The 16,613-nt window shown below is 45.2% G+C and overlaps 2 protein-coding genes and 1 long non-coding RNA gene across 4 annotated transcripts; all 3 read left to right on the top strand.

Moving 5' to 3' along the window:
* The first annotated feature begins 1,861 nt into the window (after positions 1 to 1,861).
* On the top strand, positions 1,862 to 6,813 carry LOC119277438 (TOM1-like protein 6). Its single transcript, XM_037558717.1, has 9 exons — positions 1,862 to 2,149; positions 3,035 to 3,113; positions 3,304 to 3,402; positions 4,312 to 4,425; positions 4,604 to 4,752; positions 4,859 to 4,940; positions 5,059 to 5,144; positions 5,318 to 5,545; positions 5,616 to 6,813. The coding sequence occupies exons 1-9, from the start codon at positions 2,001 to 2,003 to the stop codon at positions 6,586 to 6,588; spliced, it is 1,959 nt and encodes a 652-aa protein (XP_037414614.1). The 5' UTR covers positions 1,862 to 2,000; the 3' UTR covers positions 6,589 to 6,813.
* Positions 6,814 to 6,960: 147 nt separating this feature from the next.
* Positions 6,961 to 9,714, top strand: LOC119277439. Of its 2 annotated transcripts, XR_005137109.1 has the most exons (3): positions 6,961 to 7,339; positions 7,409 to 8,732; positions 9,422 to 9,714. It is a non-coding gene; the product is annotated as an uncharacterized LOC119277439 (long non-coding RNA). The 2 variants fall into 2 exon arrangements; XR_005137108.1 differs by having other exon boundaries at positions 6,984 to 7,339; positions 7,409 to 9,714.
* A 3,561-nt stretch (positions 9,715 to 13,275) lies between these two features.
* On the top strand, positions 13,276 to 16,613 carry LOC119279720 (putative receptor protein kinase ZmPK1). The gene is made up of 2 exons (XM_037560869.1): positions 13,276 to 13,680; positions 15,504 to 16,613. The coding sequence occupies exons 1-2, from the start codon at positions 13,276 to 13,278 to the stop codon at positions 16,611 to 16,613; spliced, it is 1,515 nt and encodes a 504-aa protein (XP_037416766.1).

The following is a 16,613-nucleotide window of genomic DNA, read 5'->3' as shown; positions in this document are numbered from 1 at the left end:
GATCAGAAACTGTATCTAAAACCGTAAAATTAAAAAAACATGTTTTGTGCGAGAAATTTAATGGAAAAACTCGCCAGAGCATAGATCATTCTTTACATAGGGGTAGATCGTTCGTACACAACATAGATATATATTTAAATAAAAGCTCGCCGCAGCTATGCTACCCTAGCACTAGACAAAATGGAGCTCACCGGAGCTCGTGTGGTAGCTGACTAGCGGCGACGCTTAATCGAAGTCGTTGTCGGAGGTGAGGTTGACGAAGATCCGCTCCTGCTCAGCGGCCTTGCGGCACCACTCCTCCTTGTTCTCCTCCCGTGCACCGCGCGCTAGCAACGCGGGCAAAATGGCGTCCGCCTCCGCCGGGGGAAGGAAGTCCTCCGGCCTGAAGACGCCACCAGCACGTCGCTCCGCCCCGCCTCGGCCTCCGGCTCCCTCTTCACCGGGGGGAGCCCCTCTAGCTCCCTCTTCATCGGGGAGAGGAGCGCGAGCTGGACGCCCCGAAGGAGCTGTCAGTGCCAGAGAAGAGGCGCGCGCGCGCGTGGTCGTACTCCTCCGTCTCGCGGCGGAGGGGCGACGGCGGCGGTGACCGCCCGTGGCGTGTGTACCGTAAGGCGGTGCGCTTCCGCGCCGTGTCGGATCTGACGCAACGCGCCCGCTCAGGGTCGTCGTTGTCACGGCGGGTAGAGTTGGCCATCGCGGGCGGCGGATTTGAGGCGCGGGCGACGAATCTGAGGCACCAGCGGTGAGGGATTGGGGATTTTCGCGGCGATGGAGGGATAGGGTTCGGGCCCGTATCCAGTAGCCAAAAAAAACAGACGAAAAAAACCAGGTGAAAAATCGAACCGGGAGCACGGTTTTTTCCCTTTCGGAAAGAGGCACGCCCGTGCCTCTCGCGAAATCACAACCGTGCCTCTCGTGGAAGCAAACCCATGACTATCGTGGAAGAAAAAAAACAGAAAACGCGTTTTTTTTCCGTTTCCGAGAGGCACGGCCGTGACTCTCGCGAAAGCAAAACCGTGACTCTCGCGAAAGAAAAATAAATAGAGAACATGTATTTTTTTCCATTCCGAGAGGCACGGCCGTGACTCTCGCGAAAGCACAACCGTGCCTCTCGCGAAAGCAAAAACGTGACTCTCGCGAAAAAAAATAGAAAACACGTTTTGTTTTTCCCTTTCCGAGAGGCATGGCCGTGACTCTCGCGAAAGCACAACTGTGCCTCTGGTGAAACAGAAAAAAAAACAGAAAACACGTTTTGTTTTTCCCTTTTCAAGAGGCACGGCCGTGACTCTCGCGAAGCACAACCGTGCCTCTCGCGGAAGCAAAACCTCTCAGGAAAGAAAAAAAAACAGAAAACGCGTTTTGTTTTTCCCTTTCCGAGAGGCACGGCCGTGCCTCTCGCGAAAGCAAAACCGTGACTCTCGGGAACGAAAAAAAAACAAAAAAAGTGTTTTTTCGCGTACAATTTTTTTTTCAATTTTTTTTTATCGAAAAGCTAAGAAAGACTGGTGAAAAACCAAAACGTCGAAAAAACCCTGTTTAAAAAGCCAAAAACACGTGCGAAAAATAAATAAAATAAAATCCGGATGAAGTGTCCAGAGCGCGACACATGGCGAATGGCTGAAAGCGCGCCAAGTAAAGCTGATCGTTGCGAGGCTCCCGAAAGAGCGCTCGTTAACCAGTTGCTCCCGAAAAAGGTTGACCCTTTGACCAAGATTACCACCTTAAACTTGGGCTGCTAGGACTGTGTGGGCTCCAGCCCATCCGTCAGGACTGAAGCAAATTTACGAGACGGTGACAGATAAGAAGATAGTGCCATTTTGTTCAGGTCTAGCCATGCCTTCATCCGCTTCGCTGCGCCCGTCCTCGTCAAAAGAAACCGACAACCAGATTTTTTTACAACAAATCCCCTTCCTTCGCTAATAACGGCGCCACCGGTATAGTTGCTGCTCGTCCCTCGGGAGCGCCGCGCGGAAACCCTAAGCCAGCCAGCCGGCGAGGCGATGTACCCGGCGGGGGCCATGGTGGCGGCCGCGGCGGCGCCGGCGCGCCAGGCGGCGTCGCGGGTCGACAAGGCCACCAGCCACCTGCTCATGGGCCCCGACTGGGCCGTCAACCTCGAAATCTGCGACATCATCAACGCCGACGTCTGGTGGGTGATTCCCTTCCGCCGCCCTCCCCTTCCTAGAGCCCCTCTCTCTGTGCCTGTGCGTTGCTGTTTCAGTTCCTGCGTGCGGAATTAGGTGCAGAGTTTTGATGATTTTGGGCTTAGGACTCGAGCCTTTAGTGGGTTATATAGTGTTGGCTTGTTCAATCGCTCCCTGTTCTGGCAGAAATTGGGGTTTATTTTTGGTGTTGCGATGGGAGGAGGCAATTTGGGCAAGGGGATCCAAGATGAGCTTTAGCTTCTGGTGTAGGATGTAATGGTCTAGTGGTGAATCGACTGCAGCTTAGCTTGAACGCTTATCGCGAACTCGGCCTTTGCCCTTTCGTAAACTGTTGCTAAGAGACCTTATTATGGTCATGAAGCGGGGGATGGCTTCTGAAGGGCCATGGCCAAAGGCCAAAGCTAGGGGTAATAGAGCTTACTTCGTACATCTCACGGTGAATCATAATGATGAGGGGAACAAAGCATGGGGGAATTTGTGATTATGGTAAAGACTAAAGTGTTTCCAAAATTCATCATGCCAATTCTATCCGACTTGCATTATAGTGATCATTATTAGTATGAAAAAGACCTCTGGGGTCCTATACCAATGACAATCATGGTACAGACATAACCAGATTGAAATATCACATTTGCCTAGAGGTGTACTATGCGGGCATTGGAATCGTACCTTGCATCTGCTTTTAGCACATCTATTCCTGGATGAAATTTAACTGTAAATATATTTTGCACCTTTTTCACTTCTACTTATGCAGTATGTGAACATTTGCATTCCATTGATAATATTAATATTATACTTAAATAAATAATGTTTTTTCTAGTCCAAGTAGCTGTCTGCCTACCATGCTAATTTGTAAACACCTTAATCAGGCAAACAAAAGATGTGGTAAAGGCAGTGAAGAAGCGATTGCAACATAAGGATCCGAAAGTTCAATACTATGCTTTGACGGTATGTGCTGCAATGACGCCATGTTGTGCTCTGTAAAATTTCTTTTTGGAACACCCATTTAGTTTGAATCTACTGCAAATGTTGTTACTTCTCATATGTTTGTTTTAGCTTCTGAGAGCATATCTTTTCTTTGCTACAAGATTTGAAGATACTGTTGGTCCTGCTCATATTAGTTACAATTTTTTTGCAGTTATTGGAGACGATGATGAAGAACTGTGGAGAATATGTTCAGTTTGAAGTCGCTGAACAGCATGTTCTGCAAGAAATGGTTAAAATAATCCAAAAGAAGGTTTTTTTTACTTCCCTCCTTCCTTTTCTTGCGCTTATCCTTACCCAACACATAAAGTCTAATTCTGTAAGACGATTATTTTAGCCTGAATAGTTCTCAATGGCATCTTATCTGTCTTGTATGATTGTATAAGTTGAGAACATACTAAATAGTCTGTAACATTCAGAACCTCATGGGTACACTAATCCTTTGTTCTTAGTCACTCGTTTTAGTGGGTTTTCACTGGTTCTCTTCTCGAATAAGTAGCCTGAACTACTTTACCCAGGCATGGTTAATTGTTCAATATCCTACTTCAAATTTAAGTTCATGCAGTTATCAGAACCCTCCTATAACATATTAAGGTTATGACGATCGATTTCTGTGCAGCACTAAATAATATCTCGTCCACCATTTTCACTTGCGCAATTTTTTTCTAGTTGAGTTAGCCATGATTGTTGTAGTACTCCCTCCGGTCTTTTTTACTCTGCATATAAGAATTGTCTGAAGTCAAGCTTAGTAAAGTACTAAAGTTTGACCATATTTATATGAAAAATATATCAACATCTACAACACTAAAGTTACGCAACATGAAAATTAAATTCATGACGCACGTAGTAACGATATTGATTTCGTATTGTGAATGTTGATATTTTTTTCTGTAAAGTTGATAAAACTTTACGAAGTTTGACTTGAGACAAGTCTTATATGCGGAGTAAAAAGGACTGGAGGCCGGAGGGAGTGCGTTATCTCTGATCGTTACCACACAATGGCTGACAATTGCACTATTTTCGTAGCATCATGCTATTTGTTTTGTGGAAGATCCATTGCCAGCTTGCACTTGTGATTAAATTCTACAGTATTCTATTTTCTCTGATGATTAGAGATGCCAGTAATAAGATTACAATCTTTGCCTTTCCGAATTCCTTTCAGAACGATATGCAAGTAAGGGATAAGATATTATTACTTTTGGACTCCTGGCAAGAAGCATTTGGTGGACCTGGAGGTAAATACCGGCAGTATCACTGGGCATATCTTGAAGTAAAGGTAGGCAACTGATCCCCGTCTGTTCCCTAAAGAAGCAAAAATATATTTCCCTGTACTTGGTTCCAGAATCATATCCTGTTGTCAGCATACATGGTCATGTGATTGTGCAACACCGTTCTTTTTTTCATGGAAATTAGTCCTTTCAAAGTAATCATCTAATTGTGAAATTTTGTTACAGCGGACAGGTGTAGTGTTTCCAAGACGTCCCATAGATGCCCCACCAATACTTACTCCTCCTGCAATACACAATTCTCAAAACTATGGTTCACCTGGATATGCTGCAGGAAGTTTGAATGAGAGAATGTCCTCCGATGTTGATACTCTGAGGTGATGCCTATTTTTATCGTGCATTCGACTTCATTTGACTTGCTCAATTATTACCCAGTAACTCCATTTATATCATTATATGTGTTCTCCCCTTTCCCTGTTACAGTTTAGGAGACTTGAATAATATTCGAAATGTGACGGAGTTACTGAATGATATGGTGTATGCTTTGAACCCATCAGATCCAGAGGTAGTAAAAAGCCATCTCATCTGAATTTTTGACTTGTGCTCATCTATCATGAAATGATTGTAGATTTTTTTTTAAGTTCATGCTGATGAATGGCCTCTTAAATTTCTTTTGAACCCAGGCCGTCAAAGATGAAATCATCACAGATCTCGTGAGCCAATGTCGCTCAAATCAGCAAAAGCTCATGCAGTTTGTCAGTTCGACAGGGTAAGTTATCAAAGTGTGTTCTGTAAATATTTGCTGTCCTTTTGTTTGTTGTACTAAAATGATCTTGCATGTTTTTTTTCTTCATATTCACTGTTAGGTGCACGTCATATATCTTGATACTGCAGTTAGCTTACAGTGATATTTGATATATTCATTTTACATTGTTTATTTAGGAACGAGCAGTTACTAAAGCAAGGTCTCGAAATAAATGATCGCCTACAAAATGTGCTTACAAAATATGATGCCATCGCTTCTGGTACTCATTTGGCAGTTGAAGCTCCCGTGAGGGAGACAATTGAGTCTCCTAGGGAGGATCCACCAGCAAAACCATCTTCATCTCCTATTGAACAAAATGACGCTTCCAATGAAGAGGAGGATGAGTTCGCTCGGCTGGCTCAAAGGTAGGTCCCATGGTATTGCTACTTGTACTTTCTTCACAAATATTAAGCTCCATGCTTTATCTGTCTGCAGAAAAAACAAATCTGTGATAAGTAGCGATGAGACGTCATCAAGCACAAGCACTGTGGACCTTGCCCTCGTACCCATTGATCTGCCAAGCTCAGAATCGCCACCTTCTGTTGCAAGCAATGCATTGGTTCCCCTTGATCCAGCTCCTGCCACTAGTAGTACTCAAACCAAAGAGCAGGATATGATTGACCTTCTAAGCCTCACTTTGTGCAGCCCTACTGATGAAACTTCTACAGATTCTTCAGCACAGGGTCAAAATGGCATCCAGCAGCCTCCAGATGGGCAACAAAATCCTACTGGTATGCCCCAGTATCCTCCAACCAACCAGCCATACTCAGTAAACCAAGGATATACTCCACAGAATAGGAACTATGTTGCACCTTGGGCCCAAACTGGACCATATCCATCTCAAGCCCAGACCGGACCATATCCATCTCAAGCCCAAACCGGACCATATCCATCTCAAGCCCAAACCGGACCATATCCATCTCAAGCCCAAACCGGACCATATCCATCTCAAGCCCAAACTGGACCATATCCATCTCAAGCCCAAACCAGACCATATCCATCTCAAGCCCCAGCATACGCATCCGGATATCCAGTGCCACCTTGGGCGACACCTCCAACTGTCAATTCTAATCCTTTCCTGCCGGCTGCTTACCAAGAACAACTCCCCTCGGCAGCAACCACCTACGCAGCTCCCTCACCTTCATATAGCTCTCCTCCAGCCTCCCAGCCAATGCAACAGTACAGTTCTGTGGGTTCTTCAACAAGCAATGGTCTAACGATGCCTCAAGCTCCAAATGGGAATCATCAACCGAAGGATTCTTCAGCAGCGGCAAGCAAACCTTACTACATACTCGATAATTTGTTCAGTGATTTGATTGACTTGAAGAGCACCAGTGGTGGAAATAAGACTGGTACTAGTTTGGGTAGCTCAAATGGTGGCCAGCCTATGATTGGTGGAAAGAAATAAGTTGTCTCTAAATGGTACTAGTTTGTGGCTACTTGATTCAATGTACATTTGCTGTATATCTCTATTCCCTCTTTTACATGTTTGATTGCGTTGGTTAATTCGGTGGGTTCAGTTACATAGAGTAAGCTAGAACATTGGTGATGTACATAAATGATTAATTGCATCGAGTGGATTGTTACTTGTTGCGGACTTGCAACACGTAAAATATGCTGGCGTTTGGTTTCCCATGTCATGCATGTACCAATGGCAGGTACCAGTCGATCCTTTATCTGCAAAATTTGTGACCGTTCCTTTGTCACAGGGATCATCTGTCTCTTTAGGCCTCGTTTGGTTTCACCGAAACCCCCCGGGATCCCTGCCTTTTCCCCGGGCCGACAAACCACGAACAGAATAAACCCTGGAATTCTCACGATCGCGTTTGGACGCCCACGAGAAAGGGGTACCCCTGGCCTTTCCCCGGGAAAGGCTCCCACGAGTGCAGACGTCGGGGAGGAAACCCTCGCTCGTTCTGTCTTGCACTCGTGAACGACTGGCGGCGGCGACTGGAAGACCTTCCGTCCACCGCTCCTGCCTCCTCCGACCGGCGACTGCGACGCCCCCTGCCCTCCTCCCTTCGACGCTCTGCCCCTCCGGATGGGGCGACGGGACCGGGGTCGCCATCCTACTACTTCCCGGATCTCGTCTCCGCCCCCAAGATCTTCACCTTCCGATGACGACGACGGCCAGGAGATCATGCTCCTCTTCGTCCAAGGTTATCCCCTCCTCTTCCACCCACCATTTTTTCCTAACCTGCTACACGCACTAACTTGCGCCTGTACAGATCCAAGAGTCTTCTCTCCTGTTTGAGTTTTGTATCACAAGAACCAATACGGAAGAACATCCATCGTTTGCAGTAGTGTTTCTACCTAACTATCCTGACCTCACAAGTGAGCACAACCACATATACCTCCTTGTGATGCTAATCTACACACAATGTTCTAGTATATTTCTGAAGGGGACTACTCAGCCTGTACTAGCTTTGTCCTAATTTTAACTTAGAATCTTTAATTAGGATAACTTGAAGTATGCTTGTCTTGCTTATAATAACGGTGTAGCATAAACATACCAGTTATTGGAATTCAATTGTGTTGATGAAAGTAGCATTAGTATCATGGTAACTGTTCAGTTTAAAATTACTCTCATTCAAATTCTTCCCTTTTGTACCAAGATATGGAACCAAGGTTTGAGCATATGTAATCTTGATAATTGGCCTTCGGTTTAAACTCTATGGACCCAAGGGGACATTCACTCCATTATCTCTATCCATTTTACACTTTTTGCGTACGCCATTGAGTTGATCTATTGTTGTCTTAACTTCAAGCTTTATTTGTAAAAAGTATGTTAGTGGCAAAGTTATTAAAAGATGAAACCATGTGCTATTAAGATTTTGAGTTTTCCTGAGGATTATTCAAAGAGAGAACAACATCTTATTATGTTTGGATCTGTTTGTTTGTGAAAGATGCATATAAATAAGAATATGTGCCAATATATATTATGACTTCTGAATTGATATTATCTTTTTGTAAAGAATTTTGACTTATGATGTGATTGCAGCAAAGCCAATTGATAGTATTATTGATGCAGTGCTGTTAAGTCATCAATTACTAATGTACTGTTAGAAAATGCCTTTACTGATTGAAGGAGAAAATTGCTACCAAGGAGAAAACATAAGGTATGTAATTTTGAAGTACCAATTTAGAGGTGCAGTTTTGTGTTTTCTTCCATTGGGCATTTTACAATTTGTTCATGAATTTGCACATGCTAACTATAAGCAGATGAATATCTTGTGGAGAAAACAGAGGGTGTATACAAATGAGTTCATGCTCTTGTCAGTTTTTCTTTGTGGAATTATCTTGTGTTTTTGTGTGAATGCATCTCTACAACTTTAGCTCCTTATGTCCACCATGTCGGCGCTGGTGGCATTGAACATGTCGACGATGGGGGCAGTGCCATCCTTGATGATTCAGTTCAGGATCTCCCACTTGGCGGCGTCCTTGGCGCTGTAGCTCTCTTTCGGGTTCAGCCCGCAGCCGACGGAGACGACCATGAACTTGCCGTATGTTGGAATAAACCCAAGTCCGCACCTAGTATATTTCTCTGCCATGGTAGGCACTTCTGTTTTGCTGCCATGCAGCGTTTTTAGCTAGTGTCTAGTTTTCAGTTTCAGTCTTTCTTCAGTCAATCTATTAGCGAGTTTAGCTAGAGTAGTTAGTCGCCAGGAGCGATTCTGGCGTCCACTCTGATCGCTTGTGGGATGGATTTTTTTTCAGTTGTAGCTCATTTTTCATTAGCTGATACCTTCAGTTATCGTATACCAATGTCCTTCTCTGAGCCCCTTTTTCAGTTGCAGCTTTGAATAAATTCAGTGAATTTAGTTTCATGACGAGATTATACAAAGTGAAGCAGTTGGTTAGTAGTAATCCTTTAAACATTATACAATATCAAGGAGAAAAGCTCTGACAAGCTTGTCATTAGTGCCATCCGGTGCATATTATTCTGAACATTATACAATATTACAATTGGAATAGTTTTTATACAATTGAAAAGCTCTGAAGGCTATTTTCAAACTAGTTTCAGTCTAACATTCGTTTCTTGCGAAATGATGGCTTTCATGCCGTGGTCATCTAGGAATTAAAGAGAACAATATTATACATATAAGAACACAAACAGGTGTGTGCTTATTATGTTTGCATCTATTTCATTGGGAACATGGATATAAATAAATATATGTGCTTATATATAGTTTAAAATTTATATTGTATAGCGACTACGTTGTTGTTTTTTTGCTTTGCAGGTTTCCTAAAGCTAGCCAATGAAATTCTTCAAAGAAGTTGATCTTGGAAGTTTCAGTAGTGACTATCCCAGCAGCAACACATTTTGGCATGGATGATTTACACAGATACATGTTAATAATGGAACTAAATGATTATCCTTGCTGGATTTCTACCTTAGTAAGCATTTCCGCTGTTAAACCATGATTAGCACACTAAATTTATTCGCAGTGCCGTTATTTGTGCGACTGAACATGTATAACTTATGGTCAGCGTGTTTAATGTGGATTGAAGTGTTTTATTTTTTTACTGTTTATGCTTGTTTCGTGTTTTCCTGTGTTTTCTTTGTCATTCCTGAAGTTTGCAATGAAATTAGAGAAAAAATTTAGTTACTTTTGAACTAATATAATATTTTTGTAAAACAGACAGTGTTATTTTTCATGGCTTTTGAATATTATAATGTTTTATAAGAAATTTGATACTTTTCTGACAATTTTCTGAACGGGATTCCTCCCCTGCCCCTCATCTCCAAACTCACGTGGGGGCCTCCCCGTGGTGGGAGAGGGATCCCCTATGGCCATGGAAAACCCCCCTCGTGGGATTACTACCCTGGGATACTTTCCCTTGCAACCAAATGAGGCCTTAGTGTTTGCCTCAGAATCATCTCTCACTCCTTTGATCTTCTATGGATTGTTCTTAGTTCTTGAGGTTCCTAACCTTGATGTGGTTTGCTGTGGGTAATGTTATGTCAAATACTCAAATTGTCACAGAGATCACATGTCTCTGAGTAAATTGCAAAAAACCACCACAATTGGGTCAAAGTTTTCAATGCTTCAGAAAAAACCCACCAGAAAACATACATTTTGGTGGTTGTTTGATGACATTTGCACAATTGTGGTGGTTTTTTTCAATTTACTCTGTCTCTTGTCCATGGTTGCAGGCCTGGAACCATTGGTTTGTTATATGCCAAAAAGAAAAGAAAAAAAAATGATTAGCGTTTAGGCTATGGTACTTGTTTTCTAATAGCAGCAGTGCAGCACAGTCGCCAAACCGGCAGCCCCTAAAATCGTTTTGGAGTGCACTCTAGAATATTTTGGAGGTTGCCAAGCCTATATGCAGACTTAGATTTCCTAAATCGCAGCCTATATATTATTTTCCCCTATCTGTCTTTTTATCTTGTACTCAAAATTTCTACTTCTATTTGGCACAGATTGACAACCAAACTTTGGCCGGGTCAACACGAAACACTTGCACAACATTGTAAACTAGATAGTTCATTTTTGTATGGGGGCAAAATTCGTCGCTTATTGATTTGTATATATATGTATCAACATTTTAGAGAAGGGGGATGTCGAGAAGCGATATTTCCATACACAACTAGACTAGTAGATAACTAAACTAGATGTCACGGGGCGAGCCTTCCTGGACTTGACAGTGAACAACAACCTTGGGAATAGTATTCTTCAGTGTATATACCTTGCCAATGTACGAGGACACGTTCGTAGAATTTGCCGGCGTTGGCTGCGGCCTTGGAGTCGCAGGCGTGGGTGTCTGCCTCCAATACCGGCGAGGCACCCTCCTTAGCCTCGAGGGTGACGACACGTTCCTAGATGATGCGCTTCCTCTTGGTGTCCATCGTCGACGCAATGTAGAACTCTGTCCAACCCGTGTTCACGTCGAAGACTGTGGCGGGGCGGGTGTCCTAAGGCTTCCTAGAGGCGAGGGAGGGGCGCTGGCTTTGGCGCAGCTACGACATGACGAGCAGCATGGCGGGTGTCTCAAGTCTCACTATGGGTGAGGGCGCGACATTGCCACGGCGCCGGACGATCGTCTTGCAGGACTCCGCACGCATACATTGATCCTCGTCATTTACTCTAGGATCTTGATGTTGGACCATCTTGTTGGCAAAATCATGCTCCTTCTTAGCGGCGGCGTCATCCTCCCCAACATGCTCCATTGCAGTTCCTTTGTGGAGGCCGACGGAGGGCCGTGACGGTGCTTCTCCAAATAGGGCTGAGAGTGGCATGGCTTCGACAGAGGAAATGGTGCGAATGGATGTGGGGAGGGGAGGAGTGGCGATATAGCATCGGCGACTGACTTTTCTTAAGTGCACAAAGGGAATGTGTGCGGGTGGCAGGAAATATCGTGTGAAAGGGCAGGGTAACAGGGAAAATGTAGCGGTAACGTGCGCGAAGTGGGTGGAAACATAGCGGCTCCCATAAAGGGCATGTTTCTGGGAAGGGGGGCTCACCTATGGGACTAGTAACGCTGGCGGGTTGGGTTTTGAGTATACTCTAAAACAACCTCCAACCTCCAAATATAGAGGTAGTTTTGGCGAAAAGCGGAATGTTGTATATTAGATAAAACTAACCCTTACAAAAACTTCATTACGAGAATAAGAAATTACATGTAAGCCCTTGAAAAATCGGCACCATCTTCCTTCTGCATCCACCGGTAATGTGCCGTGAGAAAAGCTCTTTGCTACCTATGGGCCTTTATCTTAGCGGAGCAGTTTTGTTGAAAACCATGAGCTTGAAGAAGCAGCGGTCGGGAAGTCGTCGATTTAGACCAACAATTGTCGGCGATCACGATCTGGACATATCACCATCTTGGAGAAGCTAGCACTAAGGGGGGCTAGAATATAATCCCAACTCCAGCAAGATAGGAAGGGGCACAAACCTCGCAAGTTCCTCCACGGAGCCCCATCTAGCTAAACTTCATTAGACGAAGAAGGAACCGGAGAACAAAAGCATGGCACGACATCATCCCCTCCATAGGGCGCCACCGACCACCTAGACAAAACAAAGACAAAAGGACAAGATCACCCCCACCACCACCACCTCACCGGCGGCAGAATGCACCTAGAAGCAAGGGGAACTGGCGGCAATGGGGCCTTAGGAGGAAACCCTAGCGTTTCTTCTCAGGAGCTGGAGGCGGCTGCGGCTGGTTCCATAACTTTAGTTAGGTTTGGTTCCCCGGAGGGGGGAGGGGGGCTACTTTGCCAGTAAGAGTGGCCGGTTTTTGGTTTGAAGTACTACACTCTAGAACAATCCCAACCTTCAAATATAGGGGCTGCACCTCAGTTTTTGGAGTGCGCTCCAAATATTTGGAAGACGGGGTGTGTGGACCGAGAATTTGCTAGAGTACATTTTTGCCACTCTAACCTCCATTTCGACTGTTATTATTGAGTTCTGACTTTTTTGTTTAGAGAATATGTAAGGAAGTCAATAATAACCTCTGGGCCTAGGCCAAATAATCATTGAATATTACCATTTCTGCTAGAAAACGTTAAAAAAAACAATGTACCATGCAAAAGCTCTCTACAACGATTCTTTCGTTTTCAAAAGAAAAACACGACCTGATAGTTTTTGGTTTTTCCATAGTTAATGCAATGCAATTCCTTGAAGGCACTTCTCTCTTTTTCAAAAGAAAAACACGACCTGATAGTTTTTAGTTTTTCCATAGTTAATGCAATGATGCAATTCCTTGAAGGCACTTCTCTCTTGTGATTCTCATCGAGCTTGTACGTGGTATTTCTCCTCCGTAGAACCAACGTTAGAATTGCAATCTACTTTGGTGCATGCACTTCCTAGAGTGCTAGTAATTAATGAGCAAATCCTTTTTTTGAAAATGGGATCTTGGACCCCTTGCCGTTTCTAAGCAACCCATAAATTACTTCTTTTAGGGGTATAGGGAACCCATAAATTACATTACAGAACTAATCCTGCTACCAAATTCAAATTTCAACAGCTAAATCCCCTCTCCTCATACGCGAGTCTTCACCACAATCTAAATAAATACACGGGGAACCACATCGAAATCTACTCATTTTGATATCCCCTACCCAGACTTAACGGTAAAATACAGAGAGATCACAATGAGCCCCGGGTGCACCTGGGGTGCGCTGCTCCTCGCCGCGCTCCTCCTGCAACCCGCGCTCTCGTCGCCGGATTTCCGTGTCGGCGCCCGGTTCACCGTGCGTCTGCCCGGAGCCTACCAGCCGGGCTTCACGGGGCGGACCACGGTGCTCGAGGCGGGCGGCCAGCGGCAGCCCTGCTTCGCCGCGGCCGTGAGCGTGGAGGCCGGCACGGGAGGAGGGTACCTGTGCTCTCTCGTCGTCCTGCTGGCCAACGTCACGGTCTGGGCTTCGGGTCGTGCCGACCAGGAGTTCGCGGCGCGGGCTGTCTGCCAGCTCGAGCTCACGGCGGACGGGCAGCTGCGGCTGACGGACGGCGCCATGGCCGTCGTGTGGTGGTCCGGTACGGCGGGGCAGGGCGCCAAGGTGATACGCCGTCTCCTCTTTCCATCGTGTTCCATCATTTGTTCGATCGAGTTCTTGCTAGCGTGGTTTTTTGAATTGTTACGCCGAAATTTCTCATTTCTTAGTGCTAAATGCTAACACGATTGGAAATTTAAAATATCAAGATTCCTAATGCCTAATGCATCGGGGTATAAGCAGTGCATGTTCATGTTGAAGATGGAACTGTGCATCGGCATTCGGCAATAGCCAATAGGAATCATCCGGGGCTACGTGTCTGTCTACACACGTGCCTCGAAGAACCCATGGCATATGTCTGTGAATTCAGAATTGCTAGGCAACATGAACTAGCTACCAGATTAAAACATGTTCTCCAGATGCTAACTAGCACTCCAGGCAAAAACACTTTTTGGATATGTTCGCTATAAAAAACAATTCTAGATACATTTTTTGATTGGGCAATTGTAAGTACATGTTCTATTTTATAAGGCGCGAAACCATAACGGATATGGTCGAAACCGGCTATACGAGTATTTTGAAAAAGGCGCGGGAAATGCCGAAGTAGAAAGAAATCTTTAAATTTGTTGGGCTGAAATAGAAAAAATCTTATTCAAAAGCAAAATGAGGCTTCAATAACTACCAGGCCATGTATATAAATTTTATTCTAGCATTAATGGGTTTCATTAATATATAAATGAAAATAATATCCCTGCCATTCATTGTGCTGTAGAATGAGTACACTCTTAAGCTAACTGAATGTTCAAATCTTGAGCTCTTTTGAGTTGCTCCTAAACTGGTATGAGTCATTCGTTTTCTATGGTGGCTAATAGTATTAGTATTAGTTCCCTCTTGGGACATCATATGCTTTCGAAATATCATTTATGGTTAATATGGACTTTGTTCTTCTACAAATAAGGAAGTAAATTACAACGTTTCTAAAGCACAACAATAAATAAGGAAGGTATACAAATACACATTAAATGATATTATTTCTAATATTAATTATTGAAGTAATTTAGACATATTGTATGCTTGTACCGTTTGTCACACATATACATATATGATATATGCATGCTTTAAGTACAAAAACATAAAATTTACACACATACATAGATTCCTAAAATATTTGTATGAAAAAATGCCAAGTATATCACTTGTACAAATCTATTGTGTGGTGAAAGTAAAATATGTATGTATGTATGTATGTATGACATATATACTGCATTTTCTTTGAGACAAACATATATACTGCATATGAAAACCACCATATTTTAGGAAGGAGTGGTCAGTAAATCTTTCAAAATTTGTATTTTCAATAAGTTACACTTGACATGTTTATAGAGAACATATCATGTGTTCCTGATACTCCAAAAACCAAAAATCACTCCATTAAAGTTGTGAAAAAATTTCTGATTTTTTAGCACACATATAGATTATGAATCTGCCATGGCACAAAAATTTAAATATTAGTATGATACACAGCTAGAGAAATGCAAAAAAAGAAAAAAAAAAGGTTTCAGGGTGATAGTGGCAATGGACTAAATTCTTGCGCGCAATTTGAATTTGCTATATACAGCAAGCATTTTTCAAAACCTCACTATAGTGATTTTGGGAGAAGCAGAGTACCCCAAGGCTGGGAACACATGAAATCCCAAAACAAATAAAACGCCCCGGGCCTGGGCCTGGGTGCCTGGGCCCCTGACGAAACGTTTTTGTTTACGTAGGCAAATTTGTCTGAAGAAAAAACTAAGCCAAATTTCCTCTTCTTCGTGTCAAAAAAGAAGAAACGAATTCTCCACTTCTCATCGCAACTGATTTTCTGATTTCCTCTTGCGGCACATGCACAGGTTCTGCGCTTGGATTCCAAAACCGGCAACCTCCGTCTCCTGGACGACAAGAAGCATACGGTATGGCAAAGCTTCGACAAGCCCACGGACAAACTCCTGCCGGGCCAGTGGCTCCGGGTGCCCTCGTACTTCACCGTGTCCCCGGCGAAGATTTCTTCGCCATTCTACAGCGTCGAGCTCGACACCGACAAGATTGGCGCCTACATCTACTTCGGAGAGCAAAAGTACTCCTACTGGGAGCTGGCCCCCAACAGCAACCAGGCCATGGCGTTCGCGGGAATGGACGAGTCGGGGCTGACGATGTACGACCAGCGGCGGCGACCCGTCGCGAAAATCTCGCCGGCGGTGAACAAAGGGCCGGTCAGGTTCCTGGCGCTGGGAGACGATGGCAGCCTGGGGCTCTACGCCTACGACAGCCGTCACGGGAACTTCACGCCCTCGTACGAGGCGCTGGCGTTCTGCGACCTCCCCCTCGCCTGCGGCGTCCTCGGCGTCTGCTCCCTCTCCGGGAGCTGCCGCGACTTCGCCGCGCGCGGCGTCCGGCCGGCGCAGGGCGGCACCCTCTGCAACGCGACGGCGACCAGCTCCGACGCTCTCCACGACATGGTGGAGGTGAGGGGCGTCACCACCGTTCTGAGGGCCGACTCGCCGCTCACCAACGTGCCGGTGCAGCAGTGCGTGGACCTGTGCCTGCGCGACTGCTCATGCGCCGCCGCGCTCCACGTGAAGGACGACGCCGTCGCCGGCAGCGGCGTCTGCTCCCACTACGAGCTGACGGCCGGGGCGAGGGAGGTGATCGGCGGAGAGGATGGCCAGCGGCACAGCTACTGGGTGAAGGTTCTCAAGGGGAGCAAGAGCAACTGCCGGGAAGACGAAGAGGATTACGATGCCAGAAACGAGGCGCTCAACAAGATCCTGATCATCTTCGGCGTAGTGGATGTGATCGGCCTGCTCTTGTTTGGCGGGCTCTGCGTGTACTTCATCTGCCTTCGTGGGCGCACCGCCGACGAGCACGTCTGCGAAGAAGATGGAGAAGCAGCAGGCCACGACAGAGGAGCCGCGGAGCCAGATCGCAATGCTAACAACAGTGGAGCTGTACAAGACTCATAG

The sequence above is a fragment of the Triticum dicoccoides genome, chromosome 3B, assembly GCF_002162155.2.
Source record: "Triticum dicoccoides isolate Atlit2015 ecotype Zavitan chromosome 3B, WEW_v2.0, whole genome shotgun sequence".
Lineage (NCBI taxonomy): Eukaryota > Viridiplantae > Streptophyta > Magnoliopsida > Poales > Poaceae > Triticum > Triticum dicoccoides.
The sequence above is the reverse complement of the archived record's forward strand: the minus strand, read 5'-3'. Positions and strand labels throughout refer to the sequence as shown.